The sequence below is a fragment of the Callorhinchus milii genome, unplaced genomic scaffold (genome assembly GCF_018977255.1).
Source record: "Callorhinchus milii isolate IMCB2004 unplaced genomic scaffold, IMCB_Cmil_1.0 Scaffold6, whole genome shotgun sequence".
NCBI classification, from domain to species: domain Eukaryota; kingdom Metazoa; phylum Chordata; class Chondrichthyes; order Chimaeriformes; family Callorhinchidae; genus Callorhinchus; species Callorhinchus milii.
Genome location: NW_024704747.1, coordinates 8,666,259 through 8,679,080, shown reverse-complemented (window position 1 = coordinate 8,679,080; position 12,822 = coordinate 8,666,259). Strand labels below are relative to the sequence as shown.

The 12,822-nt window shown below is 41.5% G+C and overlaps 1 protein-coding gene across 1 annotated transcript in view; it reads left to right on the top strand.

Annotated features, from left to right (window-relative positions):
* Window positions 1-12,822, top strand: part of mgat5 (alpha-1,6-mannosylglycoprotein 6-beta-N-acetylglucosaminyltransferase) — a 49,436-nt gene that overhangs the window by 14,551 nt on the left and 22,063 nt on the right. The window contains exons 7-11 of the mRNA XM_007896186.2: window positions 96-257; window positions 842-1,011; window positions 2,013-2,147; window positions 3,423-3,556; window positions 8,655-8,788. Of these exons, the coding sequence (XP_007894377.1) occupies window positions 96-257; window positions 842-1,011; window positions 2,013-2,147; window positions 3,423-3,556; window positions 8,655-8,788 (735 nt within the window). The remainder of the gene's footprint in view (window positions 1-95; window positions 258-841; window positions 1,012-2,012; window positions 2,148-3,422; window positions 3,557-8,654; window positions 8,789-12,822) is intronic.

Below are 12,822 nucleotides of genomic sequence, written 5' to 3'. Positions count from 1 at the left end.
CAATGAATAAATGTGCATGTAAAACTAATGGATGCTGTTTCTTAAGTGTGTGCTTCAATAATAAGTGAATAATTAAAAGTATCTTTTTACCATAGGCTGAAATTCGCACAGATTTTAATGACCTCTTTAAAGTGTTGTCCATACATGAGGAATTTCGTTGGATGCGGCTCAGAATAAATCGAATGGCAAGTGCCTGGATTGAAGCAATTAAATCACTTGCAGAAAAGAAAAATCTAGAAAACAGAAGACATAAAAAGGTTTGTCCTGTAACAGTGTAAATTATTGTAATCTATTAGTTTTTTAAAGCAGTTATTCTAGATAAACCTAATGCCTTAATATTAATAGATCAATATTTAAATGGAATTGCAAGTAGAATTTACTGCCTCCTTTTCTATATTACCATTTCAGAATATCAACACGGAAATTCTTTTATATAAAAAAAAGTATGAACTTGTTCCTACTCCTTAATTGAGGAATCTTAAATGGTGCTTATTTTGTGAAATTAATCTCCCCAAATATATAAAACTGGGAAGTGTGGAAGACTTGATTTTCCCATAATGTGGTTGTTATAACTTTTGTGTCCTCCTCTAAGTACTGTGGTGAAAACGGAGCCACCCATGGAGGGCCTTATCTCTAAATCTCAACTGAAATGCGCCAAATGCTTTAGGTCCATTAATTCATCCAAATCTGAATAGAATGAATTCCTAGAGTTTAGTGGGTTTTATTCTCAATTTAATTTACCAAATGAAAATGCTGTTAAGATCTCTTAGTATTTTCCTTAAGAACATTTCAGCCTTACTCTTAAAATAGTTTATGTTGGTGTATGTAATTTTATTTTCAGATTCTCCTCCATCTGGGACTTTTGACGAAGGAATCGGGATTTAAAATTGCAGAGAATGCTTTCAGTGGTGGTCCTCTTGGTGAATTAGTACAGTGGAGTGATTTGATTACAACACTGTACCTACTAGGTCATGACATAAGGATTTCAGCGTCACTGGCTGAGCTGAAAGAGTAAGCAGATAAAATGTATCCATCTTGCTGTATAAAACCTAAAATACTAAACTTCAATGCCACATTAATACTGTATGTTGTAACTAACACCACAGGTATAAATATAAAACAATTCAAAGTGCTAAATTCCAAATTGAGAAATATATTTCAGATTCCTTGGTGCAGCACTATTTTAAGTTCTACATTTTGTTCTAGTGCAGTCTGCAGGTAAATTCTCAGCAACTTAAGTTTGTAAATTTCTCAATGCTATTAATGTTTATGGATGAAGAAGACCCTTCTGTCTGTTTGATCTCATTTTTGCTGAATACTCGCACATTGACAGGATCAAACCTTCTTTAATTAGATCCAACATCTGATCTCTGCCACTTTCCTGATGACATGTTTCCCTGTATGTAATACCGCGCAACTGCATTTGTTTAAATGACCGTCTATCTCAGTATTGAGATGGTGTAGATAAACTGCTTGATCTGTTTGTTATTTATAAAACCATCTACCCTTTACATGATGAATTCCCAATTGATGGGCTGCTGGATTATGAGACTAGAACCTTGAAGCTATTTCATGGTGTTCACCCAGAAAGGATGCAGCAAACCAGACATGTTCTCACATTCCCATGAGTGACTAGTCATTCGTGCAAATACAATAATACGTCTCATTTGCTGAATTGATTTGCCCTGAAGTTCTGAAGGTTGCAAACACAACTAGTGGCATTGTTTCCAGGATAGAAATCAGCTTTCATACCAATTCAAAATTGTTCTGTGAATTATTCTAAAGTTACTTTTGGAAATGGGAATAAGTGGCAAAACCACAGTAAGCTTCCGGGAAGGAAGTTCCAATCTGAATGTTTTCATGTGGATAATAAAATTGAGAATTCTACAACAATAATATCAGCAGAATAATTTTTTGTTACAAAAAGCCGTACTTTTAAAAACAAAAATACGTTCTGAACTGATTTCCCTTTAATGTATTGCAACATCAAATAAACTGTGTTTACTTTGTAGGATAATGAAGAAAGTCATGGGTAATAGATCAGGTTGCCCTACTCGTGGTGATAAAGTAGTGGAACTAATCTACATTGATATTGTTGGTCTGACGCAATTTAAGAAAACACTAGGTCCCTCTTGGGTTCATTATCAGTAAGTATTCCCCTGCAAAATTCTTTTGTTGTTGTTCTTGCTTCTTTCATGGCTAAGAAAGAGGCAGTACATTTGCTTGACTTGTTATGCACATTTATGTAAATTTGCTTGACTTTTTATGCACATTTATGTAAACTATTCAGTTATAATGTCTGCTTGGCTCAATTGATAATACTGTCACCTCTAGGTCCGAAGATTGTGGGGTCAAGCATCGCATCGTTTTTTTGACACCCCGATGCATACTGAGGGAGTATAGCATTGTCGGAGGTGTCATCTTTCAGATTAGATGTTAACTCAAGGTGCTGTCTGCCTGTCTGACTTTTAAAGATCCATTGATGCTATTCAAAAAGAGAAAGGAGTTTCTCCCGGTATCTTGCCCAGCAATCCTCCAAATAAACCATTAAATTTTAGCCTGTTTCTTGGATATTCCTATCAAACCAAATTGTTCTACTTAATCCTTCATCTGACTTAATCTGTTAACAAATAAACATCAAGAATATGTACTGCACTGGTTGTTGGCATCCCGATTCCTGGAACTAACACAGAAAACTGAATTAGTCACTTAGAAAATCAAAGTAAATGTTTTTAAATAATGCTACCAAGGCAGCATTCCTGCTTTACAGTTAATGGTTTATTTTAGAATTTTTTTCTCTCTTACAATCCTTTTATAGGGTACCCTCATTTTAATTGGTGACAGTTGGATGACTTCTATTCGAGGGAAAGTAACCTTCTGATCTATTGGTTTAAACCTAGCCAGAAAGGCTGGGAATCTTAGAAGATTGATCATATTTTTGTTGCATATTGAGCCATATTCTGTTTATCTGAATTGATCAAATTCCCATAATCACATTTGCTCAATCAATGATCTTATGACATTTAGATTCCATAAACTATATTGAAGTTTTATCCATAAATCCATACTTAACATGGGTACTTATGAAACATCATTATATTAAGGGACATATTCCAAATTAGCTGGAAAAGGGTTGAGAGCGACTTGGGATCTGATGACTTTTTGATTATTTAAGCCAGGATTTTTTCTTCAACTGTGCCTTCAGCTCCCCTCTTGACTCTCTACCCCCTCCACGCTCCCTCCCTTCCCTCCCCTCACCCTGACCATTTCCCCCCTACTCAGGTCCCAATCCAACTGTCCAGCGCCTTGGGACGTCCTCCCGACGTAAAAGGTGCTCCATAAATGCAATCTTCTTGTTGTTGTTGTTGTAGTTAAATTTGTTGTTCTGTTTTCTTCTTTCCCCTATCAACCTCCCCACATAGATGTATGCTTCGAGTTCTGGATTCATTTGGGACAGAACCAGAATTTAACAGTGCTCAATATGCCCAATCTAAGGGTCATAAGACACCTTGGGGTAAATGGAACCTCAATCCACAGCAGTTCTACACAATGTTTCGTAAGTAATTTGTTCTCTATTTGCATTAGTAAAAAGGAGTGGGTAAAAGTTTAGTATAACATCAACAGATATTGTGAAAGTGTAAAAGAGAAGAAGCATTTGAGGAAGGAAAGATGAACATGAATAAAATGAGATAAGAGACTTTAAAAGGCAGATTGAGAAACTTGCAAAGCAACTGAAACGATGATTAAATTGTTGACGTCTGAAAGATTAAAAATGGCCAAGCTCTGCTAAAGGATTTGTAGCCAAAGGAAGAATTAATAGTGCAAGAGTTCACATGTGTATGTTAGATACAAGAATTTCTGTTACTTCTTTTAAGATGTTTTGTAGCTCTGAATTGCACATTAGAAGGCACATGGCAGTAGCTCGTGTATTGGTCTTTTTATAACACCTGCCTATGATATGGCTAAGATTGGAATTTTAATCACAATGTGATCCAACCTCCAACAGTGCTTTAATGTTTTAAGCAATGTTGTCACTATTCTGCCTTCTGAAAGAGTTTTTTGTGCAATAGTTTTTACAAATCACACTCGCTGTGATATATTTTGAAAGGTTGACAGCAGTGACACTAAAAGGCACTGCTGTCTGTAAAATGAATGACTTTTTAAAAATAAACCATAAAACCATGCACTGATGGTTTTAGATGAGCAAATAAATCATTTATACTTGGTTTACAAGAGTATTTACTAAAAAGAAAAGACTATCAACATGTATGCAATTGATGTTTGTAGGAATGCAGATTTCATTCAAGTGAATATTTGTTGAAGTTTAATTTTTCTAGTCATCATTTTGGAGAAATTACCTGTTTAAATAAGTTAAGTTCTGAAAGTCCAGTTAGTATGTTTTGGTTGGCTCATCACCTGGACTAATAGAAAAGGGAGGCCGCAGTTTCTGCTACAATGCCCTCTTTTGCTACAAACCCGCAATAAGTGTAGCTTCGGGCCCGCGGGGCCACTTGCTCAGTTTACCTGACATCACTGTGGGCGGGACAGCTCTGGATGCACATGCACGATGCAGCGCAAGCGGCAAATGGGCTACACACAGAGGCTCCACTGTTGTGATTGTCAGTGTATGTGTCTCTATGTGCGTGTGTCTGTGTCTCTTCTATATGTGTGTGTATTTATGAATGTCTCTGTGTGAATGTGTGTCTGTGTTTGTACGTCTCTTTGTGTCTGAGTGTGTGTTTGTGGGTCTCTCCTCTCTGAGAATCTTTCTGCGTCCTTGAGCGCGTGCCTCCCTGCGCCTGTGAGCGCGCGCGCGCGTGCCTCCCTGCACCTGTGTTTTTACAACAACCTAATATGTGTTTTTCTTGTTTAGTTTTTTATCTTTATAAAGTGATACGGCGCTATATCAAAGACAAAGATTATTATTATGTGCAACCAGTCTTTGAAATTTAATCTGTGATCCCATTGGCTGCGGAGACAAAAAAAGATGTTATTGATTTGCGCAAGCCAGAGAGATAGTTGCTACAAAAGCTTTGGGGAAGGTACCAACTGGCACCATTGAAAGGAATGTAGTTTGTGAATTTAAAACTACTGCAAGGTTGTGTTCAATTGATTCTGATATTGGAGAACAGTTTCAATCTAAATGTGGAATTAGCTGACTGCTAGCCAGATGACCTCTATAATTATGCTGAGATGCAAAATGGGTACCGGCTTTTTAAAAATGAGTAGGTTGTGTGTTCCAAAAACTCACAGAACAAATTGTAGGGTTAAAGTAGTACAATTATTGGTTGGAAAGTATATATTAATAAATGTTTGAAGAGTGCTTGTAGTTTTGCTGTTGAATATGAAGAAATGGCAAAAACATGGATGAATAGTGATATCTTTCACGCTTGGCTGAAAGACGAGTTGCAGCCATCTATATTTCAGATTCACTTCAAATGCCAGCTGCTCATCTGCTGGTACAATTGGTTTCTGCAGCAGCAAACAAACAATTGTGCATGTCAAGTTGTGAAATTCCCAAACGTGTAACTTTCAGTTTTGGCCAGCAAATAAGCTGGTACCCATCTTGCATCTCAGCATAGTTATTATTAATAATATTAGTATCTTATCATCGAGACATCTCAAAGCGCTTCACAAGATATACTGTAATACAACAACTTGCATTTATATAGTGCCCTTCACATGGGGTAGCATCCTGGGCTGCTTAACAGAGGCGGGGTCTGGCCGAGCCAGCGGGAGAGGGAGTGGGGAGGTGACCGTAAGCACAATACAAAAAGGTCTTTAGGCGGGATTTGAAAATGGGGAGGGAGGGGGCAACACAGTGGGATTGAGGTAGAGAGTTCTTGAGTTTCGGGGTGTAGTGGATAAAGGCACAGCCACCGATGGTGGAACGGAGGGCACAAAGGGCAAACAGGAGGCCAGAGCCAACCAAGCAGAGGCAGTGGATGGTGGAGTGGGGGGAAAGCAAATTTGATAGGTAGGGAAGTGAGGGCATGAAGGGATTTGAAAACGAATGAGAGGATCTTAAAATCGATCTTGTAGTCTTGTAACTAAGTGGTTAGAGCCCTTGCCTCGCAAGTGAGAAACTTTGGTTTGATTCCCGACAGGGCGAAATGTTGGGCAAGTTTCCTTACGCCACATGCCTTTGTTTACCTAGCAATAAGTAGGAACCCAGTTGTTAGTCGATTGGCAGATCGCTTTTCTGGGGGTAATAATTCTTTCAAAATAATAATAAATTGGTTACGTCAATCCACGACTGTTTGTCGAACACTGCTGTGCACAATTGGCTGCCGTGTTTCGCCCACAAAATATACAGTCAATTCACTTTACAGTATATTCTGTGAAGTGCTTTGAGACTTCTCGAAGACGTGATAAGGCGCTATTTCAAATGCAAGGATTATTATTGTTGTAATGTGTGTATTTTGTGGGCGAAATGTGACAGCCATTGCAATGGTCCACAAACAGCTATGAGTGACCAATTTTTTTATTTGGGGGATTTGTTGGCCAGGACACTGGGAGAACCTCCCTTTTCTTTTCGAATAGTGCCATGCGATTTTCAACATCCAGCTGAAATAGCAAACGCGACTTCAGTTTAAAGTCTCATACGATCATCTGGCAAGCAATCAGCTAATTACTGTATATTGAATTATATTTACTATTGAAGCTGCTCCCTGTACCAGATGCTGAAACACCACACTATCCAGAGGGGCAAAACTGCTAGCTCCCATAACTCAAATGACCAGACTCTGCATTCAGCCTGTCAGGGCCAGCTGGCACTGCTGGAGGCAATAATTGTCCGTTGTTTACTGCTTCAAGCAGCATTGGTGGGGAAACAGCCTTTGAGGCAACTGTGACTAAAATCAAGGCTTCTGATGACAGCATTGCTGCAAGGTGAATGCATGCTTCTTAATCAAATAAGAAAGAACAGAAGAAAACATTTTAATGTTAACACACAACTGCCCTTCAAATAAAACCTGTGAAGTACTTTTTTTTCCATTTGCAACCGAATCCAACAGCAGTCATACAATGCACAGATCAGTGGGGTTTCAAAATTGAAATTTTTATCAGTTTTTTTCTGAATCATTGATTTGTCATTATTAATGTACATTAATGTGAAGGAAGAGTGGCTGATTAAAAGTCATGGATACTGTGAACACATTAAGTGAGATGTAAAATGGGACACAGTTGGAAGGCAGGCTTGGAGTGTAAAATTGAAACATTTGAAAGGCGATGTCTAACCTCCAAACAACAAGATCTGTATGTATTTTTCAATCGTGGTTATTGCACAATAGTATTTGGGAATGGTGGAAGGTTTATCTTGCCCTCCTCCCCCACCTGAGGTTCCAAATAATACTTGTGGAGACTGATGCGGGCTAAATACAACTACTTGAAATTTAGACAATTATTGAATCAATTGCAAGCTTCTGAAGTTGTTCATTACTCAATGGAACCAAGCTTGGATACCTTAGCAGTGGAAAATGTCTAATAGGCCTGTTTTGGTTCTTTTCAAATCTTTTTTTTCCGTGCATTATTTGTAACTAAATAGCTACCAGATTTGTACCCACCTGCTATCATAGTGGGATTTTAATTCTAAGTAAAACGTATTTGATCTTTGTTTTTTGCAATTTTAATGTTTGGTGATATCTGTTGATCAACCTTCACATATCTTTGCATATGACAAATGTGTTTGTCTTTGAAATGTTTCACTACACAGCTGTTTAAAGAGAAGGCTTGATTTTTCACACCGCTTCCTCATCTAGATGTCACATTCTGACCTGGTAGTGTACATATTGCAGCGATCCTGGGGTTTGTGACATTGATTGAGAATTTTAAAGAAAATCCTCCCTGAAGCTTCATAATCTTTTTTTTAAAAAACGATTGCTATCATAATCTTTTTTAAAAAAACACAGGTTTTGTATTATGACTAAAATATAGTTTGAATCTATCAGTTATAATTTACCAAAATTATCATGTTTTCTTAAAATGTGAATTGAAGCTGATTTGAACATATTGTTCTAATCTGACTCATTATTGACACAGACTGCACATGCTGATGTGGCTCAGCAGCAAAGCAGATGGCTTATCCCTGCTAAGTTCAGTATGTTTGAAAGTTGAAAGATTTATATGGAATTATTAAGATTATTCCAGGTAATCTCCAACACTATTCTAGAAGTTTTAAATTAAGATTGACAGAAACATTCAATAATGGATGAAAGGGTGGAGGATAAAAGGGCAACACCTGAATGAACGTTGATTCAAGACATGCAATTAATTTCAGGGGTTAGCAAAGAATGATATATGATCAGCTTGTTTCCCAATCCTGGTTTATTTAATGAGATATTAAATGCAGTCCAAAAAGGCTACAGATGAACGGTAAAATTCTTTCCTGCAAACTGTTTTTGTGGTAGAATCCATAATTGTTTCAAAAGAGAATGGATAGATGCTCGGAAAAGATATGTAGAATGAGCAGTGGGATTTGATTAGGTGGCTCATGTGGAGAGAAATACCAGCACATTTGGTCAAATTACTTCTTTCTGTGTTGTAACAAAATCCTGTGACGGACTTAAAAGACGTTTCAATGGCAAAATAGATCAAATGCAAGGATTATTATTCACACATCTATTCTTTCAACTAAACTGTTTCTTCCTTTGCAGCACACACACCTGATAACAGCTTCCTTGGGTTTGTGGTTGAACAGCATCTTAATGCCAGTGATATTAGTCATCTCGAGGATATCAAAAGACAGAATCAGTCTCTTGTTTATGGAAAAGTAGATCATTTTTGGAAGGTAAGCAGTATATTCAACAATTGTCAAAGGACAAAGTATTACAGATGCTGGAAATCTGGTGTATAAACACAGAAGTCGCTGGGAACACGCAGCAGATCAGGCAGGATCGCTTTTCCGGGGGTTATAATTCCTTCAAAATAAATAAAAATATTTGGTCACTCAATCCACGACTTTGTGAGACACTTGTTTGCAACTGGCTGCCACGTTTCGCCCACAAAATGTACAGTCAATTCACTTTACAGTATATTCTGTGAAGCGCTTTGAGACGTCTCGAAGATGTGATAAGGCATTAGCCAGTTTTAAAAGCTTAATATTGGACCACTGCAGTACGTGTTAATTTTTGAAAGAAAAAACCTCTCTATCCTCCTCAGTTCCCCACAAAGATCTGTTCCTGGAACCTTGCGATTGTCACTCACTCTATGCTACTGTTAACTAGCACAGAATAGCAGCCTGGGAGTGAAGGTTAAGTATAGACCTAGGGAATTGTCCGTTTTCTTCAGTGTGCCAACCTAGCAGCAAATGCTTGAACATTATGGTTAATTGGTTTTAATTTGTTTCTATAATTAAGGTCAACAGATAAATATTTGAACACTGAATCTGTATTGCAATGTACTAGGCCAATGTTTGTTTTCCACATCTTTGTGAATTTTCTAAAATTACCTTCATTAGATTTCCCAAGCCCTTTCTGAAAGTATCAGTATTAAATAATATAATACGGTAGGTAGTCTCAACCTTAAAATTGAGGGTATATATTGAGTTTAAATTACTGGTAACTGGACCAAAAGAGTGAGATATTCATTCACCACATTGTAGTAAAGGCTAAAACTTATTCCAGATACATTTGCATTGCTTGTCAGAGATTTTAAAGCAGAATCCTTCTTCATGAATTTAGTTTTGTGCATTTCTTAAGCTTTCTTTGTAGTGTTGCCAAATGTGAAGGGTCCTGTAAAGCCTGAAGTGCTGCATAATATCGTGGTGTCCATTTGTGCCCTTTGAGCTTTGGATAGATTCCATCAAACTGTAGATTGTTGATTGCCAATATCTGCGTTCTGTACTTAGAAAATTAGCATTAGCTGTTAATGAATTTAACACACACTCCGAGACCCAGAGAGAAAAGCACACACTCACAGAGACCCAGAGAGAAAAACACATTCAGAGACCCAGAGAGACACACACACACACACTCCGAGACCCAGAGAGAGAGACACACACACACTCCGAGACCCAGAGAGAGAGACACACACACTCCGAGACCCAGAGAGAGAGACACACACACACTCCGAGACCCAGAGAGAGACACACACACTCAGAGACCCAGAGAGAGACACACACACACACACACACTCCGAGACCCAGAGAGAAAAGCATACACTCAGAGACCCAGGGAGAGACGCACACACACTACGAGACCCAGAGAGAGAAGCACACTCCGAGACCCAGAGAGAGAGACACACACTCCGAGACCCAGAGAGACACACACACGCTCAGAGACCCAGAGAGACACACACACGCTCAGAGACCCAGAGAGAGACACACACACGCTCAGAGACCCAGAGGGAGACACACACACGCTCAGAGACCCAGAGGGAGACACACACACACGCTCAGAGACCCAGAGGGAGACACACACACGCTCAGAGACCCAGAGAGTGACACACACACGCTCAGAGACCCAGAGAGTGACACACACACACTCCGAGACCCAGAGAGAGACACACACACACACACACTCCGAGACCCAGAGAGAGACACACACACACACACTCCGAGACCCAGAGAGAGACACACACACGCTCAGAGACCCAGAGAGAGACACACACGCTCAGAGACCCAGAGAGTGACACACACACACTCCGAGACCCAGAGAGAGAGAGACACACACACACACACACACACACACACTCCGAGACCCAGAGAGAGACACACACACACACACACACACACTCCGAGACCCAGAGAGAGACACACACACACACTCCGAGACCCAGAGAGAGACACACACACACTCAGAGACCCAGAGAGAGACACACACACACACTCAGAGACCCAGAGAGAGACACACACACACTCAGAGACCCAGAGAGAGACACACACACACTCAGAGACCCAGAGAGAGACACACACACACTCAGAGACCCAGAGAGAGACACACACACACTCAGAGACCCAGAGAGAGACACACACACACTCAGAGACCCAGAGAGAGACACACACACACTCCGCGACCCAGAGAGAGACACACACACACTCCGCGACCCAGAGAGAGACGCACACACACTCAGAGCCCCAGAGAGAGACGCACACACAGACACACACACTCAGAGCCCCAGAGAGAGACGCACACACACACTCAAAGCCCCAGAGAGAGACACACACACACACTCAAAGCCCCAGAGAGAGACACACACTCCCGAGACCCAGAGAGAGAGACACACACACACACTCCGAGACCCAGAGAGAGAGACACACACACACACTCCGAGACCCAGAGAGAGACACACACTCAGAGACCCAGAGAGAGACACACACACACACACTCAGAGAGAGACACACACACACTCCGCGACCCAGAGAGAGATGCACACACACACACACACTCAGAGCCCCAGAGAGAGAGACACACACATACACACACACTCAGAGCCCCAGAGAGAGACACACACACACACTCAGAGCCCCAGAGAGACACACACTCAAAGCCCCACAGAGAGAGACACACACTCAGAGACCCAGAGAGAGACACGCATTCAGAGACCCAGAGAGAGAGACACACACACACACTCCGCGACCCAGAGAGACGCACACACACACACACACTCAGAGCCCCAGAGAGAGAGACACACACACACTCCGAGACCCAGAGAGAGACGCACACACTCAGAGCCCCAGAGAGAGACACACACACCCGCACTCAGAGACCCAGAGAGAGACGCACACACACACACGACACCCTCAGAGACACAGGGAGAGAGAGAAACACCCTCACAGACACAGAGAGAGAGAGAGACACCCACACAGACACAGAGAGACACACTCACAGACACAGAGAGACACCCACACACTCACAGACACAGAGAGACACCCACACACTCACAGACCCAGAGAGACACCCACACACTCACAGACCCAGAGAGAGAGAGATACCCACACACTCACAGACACAGAGAGAGAGACAACCACACACTGACAGACACACAAAGAGAGACACCCACACACTTACAGACACACAGATAGAGAGACACAGACACAGAGAGAGAGAGACACCCACACAGACACAGAAAGAGACACCCTCACAGACAAGGAGAGAGAGACACACCATCACAAACACGGAGAGAGAGAGAAACCCTCACCCTCACAGACACGGAGAGTGAGAGAGAGACACCCTCACAGACACGGAGAGTGAGAGAGAGGCACCCACACAGACACGGAGAGTGAGAGAGAGGCACCCACACAGACATGGAAAGTGAGAGAGAGACACCCACACAGACACGGAGAGTGAGAGAGTGACACCCACCCAGACACGGAGAGTGAGAGAGAGACACCCTCACAGATGCGGAGAGAGACACCCACACAGACTCGGAGAGCGAGAGAGAGACACAGACACGGAGAGTGAGAGAGAGACATCCACAGACATGGAGAGTGAGAGAGAGACGCCCACCCAGACGCGGAGAGTGAGAGAGAGACACCCACACAGACACAGAAAGAGAGAGACACCCACACAGACACAGAGAGAGAGAGAGACACAGACACAGAGAGAGACACCCACAGACAGAGAGAGAGAGACACAGACACATAGAGAGAGAGAGAGAGACACCCACACAGACAGAGAGAGAGAGAGAGACACCCATACAGACAGAGAGAGAGAGAGAGAGACACCCACACAGACAGAGAGAGAGCGAGACACCCACACAGACAGAGAGAGAGAGAGAGAGAGAGAGACACCCACACAGACAGAGAGAGAGAGAGACACCCACACAGACAGAGAGAGAGAGAGAGAGAGAGAGACACCCACACTGACAGAGAGAGAGCGAGAC